Source organism: Aphelocoma coerulescens, chromosome 1 (assembly GCF_041296385.1).
Source record: "Aphelocoma coerulescens isolate FSJ_1873_10779 chromosome 1, UR_Acoe_1.0, whole genome shotgun sequence".
In the NCBI taxonomy this organism is placed as follows: domain Eukaryota; kingdom Metazoa; phylum Chordata; class Aves; order Passeriformes; family Corvidae; genus Aphelocoma; species Aphelocoma coerulescens.
This window is the reverse complement of record NC_091013.1, coordinates 75,883,689-75,895,924: the sequence shown is the minus strand read 5'-3', so window position 1 is coordinate 75,895,924 and position 12,236 is coordinate 75,883,689. Positions and strand designations below refer to the sequence as shown.

Sequence of the window (12,236 nt, the reverse complement as noted above, 5' to 3'; positions counted from 1 at the left end):
GGTTGGTATTTATCTGCTTGTAGTTCAGCCTGTTTAAACACTGTTAAGAGATAAGACATCAAAGCATACAAACTGTTGAATACTTCCAAAAATTCGTAGATATAAGTAGATGAATGGCACTGCAAGCATAGACTGACCTCTTCCCCCACCCACCTAAACCCTCTGGCCTACAAAGCATTTAGGTCTTCCAGCTCTGAAGTAACAAATCAGCTCTAATTGACAGTGACTTCTTATCTGAAGGAAGAACAGGAAAAAGCTCACAGCCTCCATGAAAAGGATGAAGCTGGGCAACTGTGTCCAAAGAGTTTTTTGTAAACAATAGCGGTCTGTCCTTGAGCATACCCTTCTAATTGCGCCCTGATGCTCCAAGACAATCACATTTTAGCATCCAGAACACACATTTTGGACGTAGTAAAAGGAAATCATTCCGTGTGATGCATTTCAGACAAAGTATGAACTACAAAAGTATACTTTCGTGAAATAATTTTTTTAAGAGACAAAAATGTGCATGACTGTCTTAACAGCACTTTCCCCTGAAAGTTACCAGCAAAACGCGGAGCTCAGTACAGGCCGTGTGTCTGTGCGACACACACGGGTCCATCGGCCGCCACGACCAGGGCCGTCAAGGGGAGAGGGGAAACGCTCCGTGCTAAGGCAAACCCTGCCTTCTCCCGCTGCGGAAATCGGCGGAGTCCGCGTCCATGAGCCGAGTCTGCTCGGCGCAAGTGACACGCTGCTGATGCCACGGGGGCCGGCGACGCGCATTACCTGCTGGACCACCGGGGCCAGGAGGGCTCCCGCAGCCAAGTCTCGCCTCACGACAGGGTCCGACCACCGCGGCCCCGACCCGTCCGCGGGCCGCCGACGGCTGCCCCCGGGCCCCGGCTCCCCGCACGCCCGCCCAGCCCTGCCCGCCGGCGGGAGCGGGGATGCTGCTGCTGCCTTACCTGAGCCAGGACCGTGGGGATCACGCGCGGCCGCCGGCTGTAACACACCGCCAGGCAGCCTCCCCCGACCAGGGCGGCGGCGGCGACGGCCCCCCATGCGGGCGGGCGGCGCTGGCTGCGCGGGGGCCGCATCCCGGCGAGCCGCCCCCGCAGCGGGGCTCGGGCAGCCGCCGCCACCGCCGCTCTCCACGCCGCCGACATCTTCCCGGAAAGCGCCGCGGCGGCCGCGCCGCGCATGCGCAGTGTCGGGCCCGAGGCCGCGGAGCGGGGGCGGCTCCGGCTCGGTCCCGCCGGCATCGGCCCGGCCCCGCTCCGCCAGCGGGAGCGACGCCACCCGCACAACCGGAGGGGACGGAGCTGGCAGAGAGGTAACCTGAAAGGAGGGTGTAGCCAGGTGGGGGTTGGCCTCTTCTCCCAGGCAACGAGCCACAGGACGAGAGAACATAGTCTCAAGCTGCGCCAGGGGAGGTTTAGGTTGGGCATTAGGAGGAACCTCTTCACAGGAAGGGTGATTAGACACTGGAATGGGCTGCCCTCGGAGGTGGTGGAGTCACCGTCCCTGGACGTGTTTAAGGGAAGACTGGACGTGGCACTCAGTGCCATGGTCTGGTTGACATGGCAGTGTTGGGCTACAGGTTGGAGTCGATGATCCCAGAGGTCTTTTCCAACCTAACTGATTCCGTGGTTCTGTAGCGCAGGCGGAGGTGCGCCCGTTCCCTCCGTCCCGGCCCGGGGAGCCCCCCGGTGAGGGGAGGCGGCAGGGCCACCTTCTAGGCTTCGATTTGGAGACGGGCGGGTTCCTGATGGAGAGGAAAGGCGGCCAGGGCAGGGGCCGGGTGTTTGGTCGTGTCAGGGGAGGGGGCACGGAAGGCCGAGCCTGTGCGGTAGGGAGCGAAAAGTGGCGCTGTCAGCAGCGGTCCTCCGGCCCCAGGGGTGTCCCGGCCACCCCCCTGTGTCTGTCGCAGAGCTCAGCTTCGCCTCATTCCTTGTTGTGACTCTTATCCCAGAGCAGACTCCTACTGCTGAGTACAAGAGGAGCAAGGGGTCACGAGCGGGGTTCGAGGCCCTGCGGGAAGCCCGGGGTACTGAGCAAGACAGGTTAGGTGAGCTTCCACAAGCAGAGCTGACCCGGTGCTGATGATTTTCTAGGCATTGATGGCCCATATGGTTGTGTTACTCAGTGTGTGATCCAGATCAGAAACAACAAAAGCATGAGCAAGTTTAGAATATCCTTTTCAAGGGCAGAGTAGAGTTTCTAATGAAATACAGGTGACAGAAGATGAGTTTACAGAAATTGTCGTGGCAGAGGTGTTAACTGAGATGCATTACAGAATGACTTGGTTGGCAGTCATCAGTTGTGCCAAAAGACAGTTATTCACTATGAATGCTTCAGAGTGCTTTTTTTTTTTCTCGCTGCCATAGTTTTAAAAAAGCTCTCTAGGTCTTGGTTGGTTACATGCAAACATTAGTTGATCACATTCAAAAACTGGGCCATCTGGGAATTAATGATAAGGTCATATGAAGTAAAGCAGATAGGAAGTTAAATGTCATTTGTATGTTGGCAGTACCAGTATCTGTGCTATGAAAGTAGTTCACCTAGTGACTCCATGTGAGTGTGGAGAAAGACTGCTGAGAGAACAGCTGCATGCGATTTTCTCTTACTTCGGTCTTTGGTTGAAGGCCTTCAGAAAGTACTCAGTCTGTTTTAGCAAACTGTATCTTTCACCTCTTTTTGGTATGACAGCCAGTACTGTGTTGTCAACATTACAAATGTTGTGGTACAGGCTCTGAAACATGGAAATGCTTTTTTGCCCTCTATCCACCGACAAAAGGTGATCATCCATCACTGCCACCAAAGTAATTTTAGTTCACTCTCCTTCCCTGACCTGAATTCAGTCATGAATTCAGTTTCATAGAGAGTAATTTCAGTCATTTAACTAACGACAGCACAGAATTTATCCAGTCTTCCTTTAGCATGTGGTGTTCAGTGAGTGTCAGTCTGTAAAGTGTTTGAGACATCTTCAGGAATCTCAGGACCCAAGTCCTTTACAGGACACAAACCCTTCAAAAACACCTTCTCTGGGGAACACAAATGACTGCTCATTGCAAAATCACCCAGGAGTGCAACGTTTGGGGTAAATGATTTCCATCTCTACATGCTAATGTACATTGCAAAATCTTTTTCCTATTCCCCGAGACCTAGAAACTAACTCATATGGGAAAAGCCTTTTTAATCCCAATATAAAACATAGGAGCAAAATCTGTCAGTTGTTAAACACACAGCAAAATCCCACTTCTTCTGTAAAACTTGCAGGAAATTCCTGTTGTGTATTTCTGTTTCCCTCTAGACAGACAAAATATTTTTCGTCCCACTCTTACAGTTTGACGCATAGTATTTGAACAAACACCTTATAAGTACTTTACTTTATAAGCCAATAGCAAGCACTTCATGCATGCTGGCAACGTCTTAGAAACATCTTCTAAAGGATGGCTGAGAGATTTGATTTCTGAATGCCAGATCCCTTGATGTTGAGCACACAACCACAGCACAGGCAAGGAGGCTTAATTCATTACTCTAACAGGCATTTTCAGTTTTTCTTTAAGTAAAAACAAATAAGTAGGTCATTTGTCTTTCCTCAGATAACTTTCCTGCCTGGAACAGATACAACTGCAGTGTGAATGGAGAGCTATTCTCATATGGCTGCAAGCACGAAATGCTGATGGGCAAGTTAAGTGTCCTTAGCCACCCCTTCTCTCTCTACAGTAAATTCACCTCGTGGGTGCAGGGTCCAGGAATATGAAGCTACTGCTGCACTAATGCTGCTCACATTAGCTCACAGTCACTGTGCTGGTACAGTTGTGAGTGCTAGAACACACGCCTAAATAGCTAGAAAACACTTGGTGAGTCAGACATAGTCCTGTTTCACCCCATGCAGTATCACTGCAGAGTAGTTTATGACAGAAAGCAAAGATCTCTGTGGTCTGTAAAAATGACAGTGACAGTCTGGTAAATATAACACAAGTTTCACCAGACAAATTGAGTTATGTGGTGACAAATGTCATCAGCTACTATATGCTGCAGCACTAAAATGTTACCTTCCTTTCCCATCCTGCTCAGTTTGCTCTCCTTTGCTCATGTAAGCAGAAATCATTACATTTAGCAAGATACCATACCTGCTTTTTTAAAAAATGCTTTCTATGTGGTGATTTCAGACTTTGTACTAGAGGTGTTTGCGTTGCTGAAAATTTGAAAAAGCAGATGAAAATACTAATAAAATATTTTCTGAAATGTTTAAAATGTATTTTTTCTTTAAGATTCAAAGTCCCACTGAACAGTTATGTAACAATGCTTAAATGCAGTCTTTTCTTTTTAGGCATAATGAATATATTGTAAAGTCACATCAAAAGACAAAAGCATACTACCATAAAACCCTTGTGAGTCTTGTCATTCTTAGGAAATCATGTTTGGCAGAAACTTACTTCTTTTAGGTTACGTTACAAAGTAAAAAAAAAAATTAAAAGTACCAAGTAAACATACATCTCCTGATGCCTGAAGGTCCACTTCCACATCTCAGTGTCTTTTAAGAGTGTTAGGCCAAGTTCCAAGAAGGATTCACTCTGTGCTAGAACTCCAATCCCCTCAAGAGCATTAGGCTTAGTGCCAGCATTCATTTACTATTGGAACAGCTTAAATTAACTCCTGTTACATTCTGTCTAAACCCTTTCTTGCAGTGTAGGACTTGAGAGCTGGATTCAGTCAGTTAGTCTGAGGGCCACCCATCATGCTTGTCAGTCTTCCCGCCCTTCAAATGCTGCGTAAACTGGATTGGAGAAGGCAGTGATCAGCCATTTGTAAGTTGAGGGGGAAGCTGGCAAGCCATCTTTTGTATACATGTCCTCATTTCACGAGAAATAGCGTGGGAGTGGTCTGACTTATTTAACATAAGTACATATGACAGTAAGCTCCAACCAAATGTGAGATTTTAGTAGGCTATGCAGTGTGCTAACAGTATTTTGATACTTTCCTGGCAGAGCTGAGCAGACAAGCTAATCAGAAGACAAGAAATATCAGTGCTTGGCTTTTTAAGTCAGGAACTGGATTGTAAGATTTTATTTTGCCCAAAGCCAGACAGCAGATTGAAATGGAAGGTCTCACAAAGCCAGGCCTTCTCTAGCCCCTTCAAACTTATGTGGTCTCTTAAGAATATAACTTCTATTTTACTTTAGCAAACATGAGAACAATCCATTTGCCTCTGATTACAAGACAAACACTCTGAAGCAGATAAGGATGTAAGCACAGGGAAGACAAGTTTTCCAAAAAGTGATAACACAAAATGTTCTTAGCACACTTAGAAAGGTACAGGGTAATTGGACAGAACTGGACAGTCACAAAAGTTGGCCAGCTGATACCTTGATCTCTATCCAGAGTCTCAAAAGTCCTACCAAGGTCTTCATGTTGAAGGCTAGAAGTTGACTTCAGGGGTTTTCAAAGCTGCTTTGTGTGCTAGAAAGATTATTATTCACAGAATAGTTAGAGCCTTTAAGGGTCACCTAGTCCACCTCCCTCCAATAAGCAGAAACATCTTCGGCTAGGTCAGCTTGCTCAGAGCCCTGTTCAACCTTGAGCATTTTTGTAATTTCTACCCATCCCTCCTCCACAACAAAAAAAACCCCTCCAAACAGCAAATAGAGGAGAGATTAGTTTCAAGGAATCTGAAATACCTTCCTCCGATGAAGAATCTTTTAACATGACAATGGCCTGTTAATTTACAAAAAGTCCATTTGTTTTGTATGCTTTGGAGGTGGTGGAAATGGAAGTAATTACCAGACAGTCAACATTCATCCACTAGTAAAACTGAGAAAAAATGTGAACATTTTGTAGCTAGATAACACTATTCAGGTCATAAATAAGAGTTCACAGCAATCTTTGCATTTAGGAGCTACACTATAAATATAGCTTATCTTCAAATATTTTCAACTTGCTAAAGTTACTTGAAAGCTTATCATGATAGAGTCCATTTAAAAGGAAAAGCATTAAAATTTATCTCAGATATGTGTCCCCAAATACCTCTCATAGCATTCATTTATACTGACCTTTCTAACACACTGTCTCCCCACACTCTTTGTATTTAGTTAGCTGAAAAACATTTCTGGCATATGTAGCAAGTTCCCTCAAACTTCAGAATTACATTTTTTAAGTTAAGGTGAAAATCAGAGAAAAAAGTTGAAAGCAAAATTCTTACTCAAAAAAAAAGTTTGGGAATGGAAGATAACAGTAATGGAATTGGAAGGATTTTAAAATACAATTTCTAAGTTGGCGGTGACCTTTTTGTGATAAATATTTGATTCATAAAAGAAATGGTACACAGACTGCTTAAACACTAATGTGAATACAAAAGGCAAATCAAAACTGGTACTCTCTTGTGAAGGAATATGCATTTTTTTAATTTGAAAAGTATATTTGCTATGACTTTCCAAGTAAGGCCATAGATCTCGATTCTGTGACAAGTTTCATATATTATGCCTAATTTTAAGCAATTTGAAAAATTCTATGGTCTGAAACAAGGCTACTTCAACTGCATAAAATTTGCTGTATACATAAATCTTTGAAGACTGGGGACTTTCTTGCTATTAGGTGAGAACTGTGGTTCAACTGCTGTTTTATCTTTTAGTGATAAGATCCCATGGCGCTTTTTGTAACAATAATAGAGGTCCCCTGAAAACATTTAACGTTTAATAGAATTACATTATGTGTTTTAGCAGTTGTATTTTCCTCATGTTTCCAGCTGAATAGGTTTTACTTCATTTTTCTTCCCTCGCAAAAATTCTTCTGCAATGCTGCTAGCACCGATTAGAAACCTATATCTAAGTGAAATCCTATAATTTTGACTTTTAACCTGTATTTTTATGTACATACAAATATATACACATTTATATATGTATTTTGCTTATAATATATTAATCATAAGATTTCCTGAAATCTTATTACCAGTGCTTCCTATGTAAACATAGAATTGTGTTGCTGGTACCTTGCTGTATTTCAGGGAGTGTTTGTTCTCTTTTCTTTCATTCTCTGAAATGAGTGTGAGCATTGCAACCAATTTTAATTATACCAGTATTTTACCCTAAGTTTTATAGGAAGAGTTGGCAGCAATAACTATAGTTAAGATTGCCTAAGACTTTCTGCTCTATAGATCCTGTACTTAAAAAGAGAGAGGGATAGAAATTGTACACAAGGGTACAATAAAACATGTCAAGATTAGCAAAGTTAATTTTATCTGTGTTACTTGAAAAACCAGAAGGATTTATTAGGGACTCTGACTTTATATTTTTAAATGCAATGTGACTGAGACTGATATAATTTAAAATAATTATTGTTATGTAGTTCAAAAAATACTATAAAGATGGCAAGGCATTACTTCACAGTATTACTAAAGAAACAATTACAGAATTATCAGTATTTTAACCTATAAAATATTTTTAAAATATATGTTTTCTGGAAGTGTTGAAGTAGAAGCAGCATCATATATTTCTTTCTTGTTTCTTTTCCCAGACTGCAGTCTAAAGCAACTCTTGATAACATGTTGCATTGCTACTGTGATTTATTAATGAAAGTTACTTTAACTATCACATCTTTAATACTACTGAAGATGACGAAGTATATATAATTATTTCTGTGAAAAAGAAAGAAATTATAAAACTCTAAATTACTGTTTTCTGTTATGTATTCCATTATTTCAAGCAGCGTTTTCTTCTTTTGCTCAGAACACTATTTATGAGCTGTGATTGCACATATTTTTGTATAAGCAGGGGAAGGCATGATTATTTTCCATATATGTATGTTTAGTAACTAAAATTAGTATGGGGTCTGATCTAACCTAGTAGAATGAGTGTGTGGTAGACACAAACCTTCACTGTAAAAGATTCTGCGATCCTTTCATAAAAAAGTGTTGGAAGTCCTAATACAAAGTTCATTGTAGTCAGCAGAATCTCTTTCCATAGATGTCTGCATTTGGCACTTGCAGACCTGAAAAACAGCTTTACTATTCATGTAAATATTGTGGGCAGTCTTGGTATATTTGCTAGTGAGGGCGCCTCAGTCTGTAGCTGCATCAAAAAGGGCTGTTGGATCCACTCACAAAGGCACAGTAATAATGGCACTAACAAAAATCCCTGACAAAGCTGTGGATAAAGTTGACAGTCCCCATTTGGCACTAGTCATGCAGGAGCTGTTTGGCTGAGTACACCCAGAGGGGATTTTCAAGCCATTACATAACCTTTTTCTAGAGAAGGGAAAGGTCTTGAGGGAACTTGAGGGAGTTGGTATTCTGGAATATCTGAATTGCACGTGTCCAAGAAGGCATAAGCTATACCAAGAGCAAAAAGTTGAGATACACAGACTGTGTCATGTTCACAAGGCTGAGGGAATCTCCTATTCACATGGCATTTTTGTGGGTCTCATGTTCCTGCAGCTTAGGTGTATACTCTCTGTGCCTGGTCTATAATGGAGAGATTCAGTTGAAGTAGTTCAGAGGATCCACAGGAAATCAGCCGTAACTTAAATTCTGAGGAATGGAGGAGACTGGTGGGACTAAAGCATGCACAGGGAAGTTGGTGTAAAAGGGCAGGGGTGTGTAAGACATGGGTAAAGTTCGTCCCACTGAAAAGAAATGTCTCCATACAGGTGTCTGCACCCGAATTTATCACCTTATGCTCTTGTTAATGGAGTAAGTATGCATCTCTGGCATGATTTGTCTCATCCCAAGATAAATGTTGAAGTGGCTCGGTTGAATCTCAGCCAAAGAAATACCCATGTCAGTCTTTCTGACTGTGAGGGGAACCGAGATAATTTTTGTTCAGCTGTAAACATCTACACTGTAAACTGCTTTTCTTTACTGTGTATGGTTGCTGCAGAGATTCTTGGAAAAGAATTCTTGCAGATCTGGATATCAAACTTGCTGGGCACATATGCTGTCAGGGCTCACAACAAAGGAGATAGTCAGACAGAGTTTGATTATGGGGTGCCACCCTGATGACAGATGAAAGCAGGGATGTGTTACTTCAAGGTGTAGCTGAGGGAAGAATGTTGCATGGGAGAAGTTGTGATATCCTCACTCCTTCCCTGTGTACTAACTTGTTGCTGGGCATATGAACATCTGTATTTGGGAGCACTGGAATTTATGTCTTTTTTATGTCTTGACTTGCATGAAAAATATGTATATCCTCTGTCAGTTCAGACATTACTCCTATCATCTGCTGCAGAGAGAGTTTGGAGAGAGCTCACAAAGGTAGATTATCCAGTGTTCCAGAGGATATCTGCCTACTTGCCTGTGGTAGTTGAAGGCATTTAGGAGTGCTCACCATGCCATGCTAGATTGCCCCTAAGCTTAGCTGGGTGGGGTTCTGAGAGAAGGGAGGGGGTGATTGATGACAGCAAGCTATTTATTGTTCTCCACAGCAGCAAGAGAAACTGCCATTTTCACTCAGAGGACCTTAGGTCAGTCAGGAGCCTCCCACTCCTTAAGCCCTGAGAAGCTCCAGAAAGCTGGCACCAGTGAAGCGCTGAGGACCAGAAGAGTCTGTGGGTAACCTGCTGGAAACGGGGGACTATCCATGGTGTGATCATACCCCAAATCTACACAGTGGTCTGTCAGTGCTGATAACATCTCAAACAGCCCACTGCTCTTGTCAGACCTGGATGGACGAAGTGGAAGGCAAGTTTGAGGAATAAGTGTTGCATTATTATATTGAATAAATTGTTTGCTAGCAGTTTTTGTTACAGATTAAGTAGGATCTAAATGACTTAACACTCAGGGAATCCCTTTTGTCTTCTTCTCCTTTTAGTGTATTCTCCTCCTCAATCTCTTTTAATATAATCCCTATTTTATTATATGTAATACTGTGTATATTCAGCAACTAGGTTTACTTGCTGATCACCAGAAACTCAACTGCCACTGGTGGGATGGTACCAGGATCTCTGCAGGGAGAGCAACAGGGGACCTTGCTGCTCTGAAAGGTTAGGGTACCTTATCAAGAACTAGGTATTACAGCATCTGTGGAGGGTCACTAGAGGTTGATTACCTTTATTTTTTTTGTATCGTGGAACACATTAGGCTGAAATGGCTTGCCTAAGATCTTAAAACAAGGCAATGACAGAACTGGAAATAATCCCCGAAGGCAGACACTATGTGTAACACTTTCTGCAAATATTGCTTTATTTGGCCAGTTTCTGGTTGATTATTGCACATTTTAAAAAATAAAATAAAAATTTCTGCATTACCAAACTTTTGGTGTCCATGTTTGATTTTAAATCCAAGGATGTCTGTCAGTCTGATGCTACTACTACCACTTTCTTACTTACCACTTTCTTACGTCCATCTTACATGTAGTTTCTAAATTTTCCTAGCTATAACCCCACTGATTCTAATTTGTTGTAACTTACATTCTGAGGGGATAGGACAGACTATGGTCCAATAAAAGCAAGTAACAAGAAGATGTAAGAAAAAATGTCTAAAGCATGGTGGGAACCACTACCATTACCTTTATGCCTTATTTAGTGTACCTCATTCTAATTCCTTTGTATATAATGATACAAGTTAAAAATCCCTTATATTCCCTGAGACAATCTCTAAGATTTTAAGCTGTTTGAAGTCACTATCAAAACTATTCTGGACTTCAGTCCAGAATTTATCTTTTGTGTTTCTACATACACTTGATGGCCTAAAACCTAATCTGCCTTATTCATCATCTTCATCCCCTACCCTTAGAAACAGCTGAGCCAGAACAAATAGTGAATGTCCTACAGAAGTGGGTTTAGACATTGACATCATCTGTCCTGCCTTCTCCTGTGCATGCTGGAGTTACATACTGGTACTGTACAGAACACAACTCTATTGTCATAGAGGTAATGAAAAATACTGTGTGTTAGGCTTGTGAATACAAAGTGAGGGTTTATACTGTCCTCTAGCAAATCAGAGAATGGTAAGATGTTTACTCACAAAAGGTGTCTTGTCTCGTTTCTCCATAGCTGATCTTACATCAGCTGTTACGAAAGTAGAAACTACTGCTGTCACAAAAAGAGAAATTCTGCAAGAGAAAATTTAATGCAATTTGGACCACTTTGTAGTCTTCAGAATCTGCCACATTTTCCCTGCCACTCAAATGATTTTAAATTATAAGTAGTTTTGCAAAGCTGTTAGCATTATTTTCTCAGCTCACCCAAAGTTTTTGCAAGACTTACTATCTATGATGAATCACATCTTTTATTCATATAGTTATAAGTGCATTAAAGTTGTCAGGTATAATTTGCTGCCTTTTCTCCTTTAGACTCAGCCTGGTTTCTGAAAAGAAGCAAATTTAATAACTAGGGAATCTAAGTTACAATCAAATTTATTATATTTACCAGACTTGAATTTTGGATGGGATAACATTAAAAATGTGCGTGAAGAGGAAAGAACATAATTGCTGGTGGGCATTGAATTAGCAGCCTGAAAAATATCTAATAATGTTGTGATCAAGAGTGTTACAATGATGAGAGGACGAAGAGGAATTCTGTTTGTATTTATCTGTAGCTTTTACTTGTCACAAACTGAAATGAAGGTTAGAACCTCAGCCCAAAATCCTCAATTCAGGGGAAAGAGTGTTCTCTTTTTAGATTTTTCAGTGACTTACAGTGTCCCTTTATAATGTAGCACTGCAACTCTGCCTACAAATCTCTACATTTCTGTTGGAGAGGAGATGCTGCTCTTTATGTGCATATATGAGCACTTGCCTCTTTACACAGCGTACCAGACGTAATCCTGTGAGTTCTGCACCCACTGAATTTCTGCTGAATTCTGGATGGGGTTTGTAATTGGAAGGCTTCTGGATCAGGGTTTCATGTCAGGAAGTGCTGAATAAAAGGCCTGTTCAAAACCAATCAAACAGGAACCCAATAAAAGAAGTCTTTTCCTTTTTTTTGTAGCTCATGTTAGTCTCCTCTGAGTCTTGGTCCCTCAACCCTCTTAACCAAATTTGTGGCACAGATTGTATTTTATGTATCGATATGTGTTAAGACAGCCTGTTATTTTGGGATTACATTAGTTGTATTTGTATTGGGGAGGCTTTTAATTCCAAAGGTGCTGCCAGTCTTTGTACACAATTTAAGCTGAAGCAGAGTTTTTGTTTTTCCTGGGGACTTCTACAGACTTCCAGATATTTAAAATCTGAAGTTGTGGTTCTCTTTGGTTCATCTGTTAAAGACTGCTGGCTGTATTAAAACTGGCAAAAGAGTTAAACAAGAATAAAAAA

The 12,236-nt window shown here is 41.9% G+C and overlaps 1 protein-coding gene and 1 long non-coding RNA gene across 6 annotated transcripts in view; one reads left to right on the top strand and one right to left on the bottom strand.

Moving 5' to 3' along the window:
- The window catches only part of MICU2 (mitochondrial calcium uptake 2), a 145,965-nt gene extending 144,816 nt beyond the window's left edge, over positions 1–1,149 (bottom strand). For both annotated transcript variants that reach the window (XM_069013545.1, XM_069013552.1), the window contains exon 1: positions 948–1,149. In XM_069013545.1, the coding sequence (XP_068869646.1) occupies positions 948–1,148 (201 nt within the window). In that variant the 5' untranslated portion in view covers position 1,149. The remainder of the gene's footprint in view (positions 1–947) is intronic.
- A 53-nt stretch (positions 1,150–1,202) lies between these two features.
- Positions 1,203–10,217, top strand: LOC138109707 (uncharacterized). Of its 4 annotated transcripts, none has more exons than XR_011150667.1 (4): positions 1,203–1,315; positions 8,632–8,674; positions 9,406–9,661; positions 9,861–10,217. It is a non-coding gene; the product is annotated as an uncharacterized lncRNA (long non-coding RNA). The 4 variants fall into 4 exon arrangements; XR_011150664.1 differs by adding an exon at positions 4,680–4,799 and having other exon boundaries at positions 9,406–10,217; XR_011150673.1 differs by having other exon boundaries at positions 9,409–10,217.
- Positions 10,218–12,236: the final 2,019 nt, after the last annotated feature.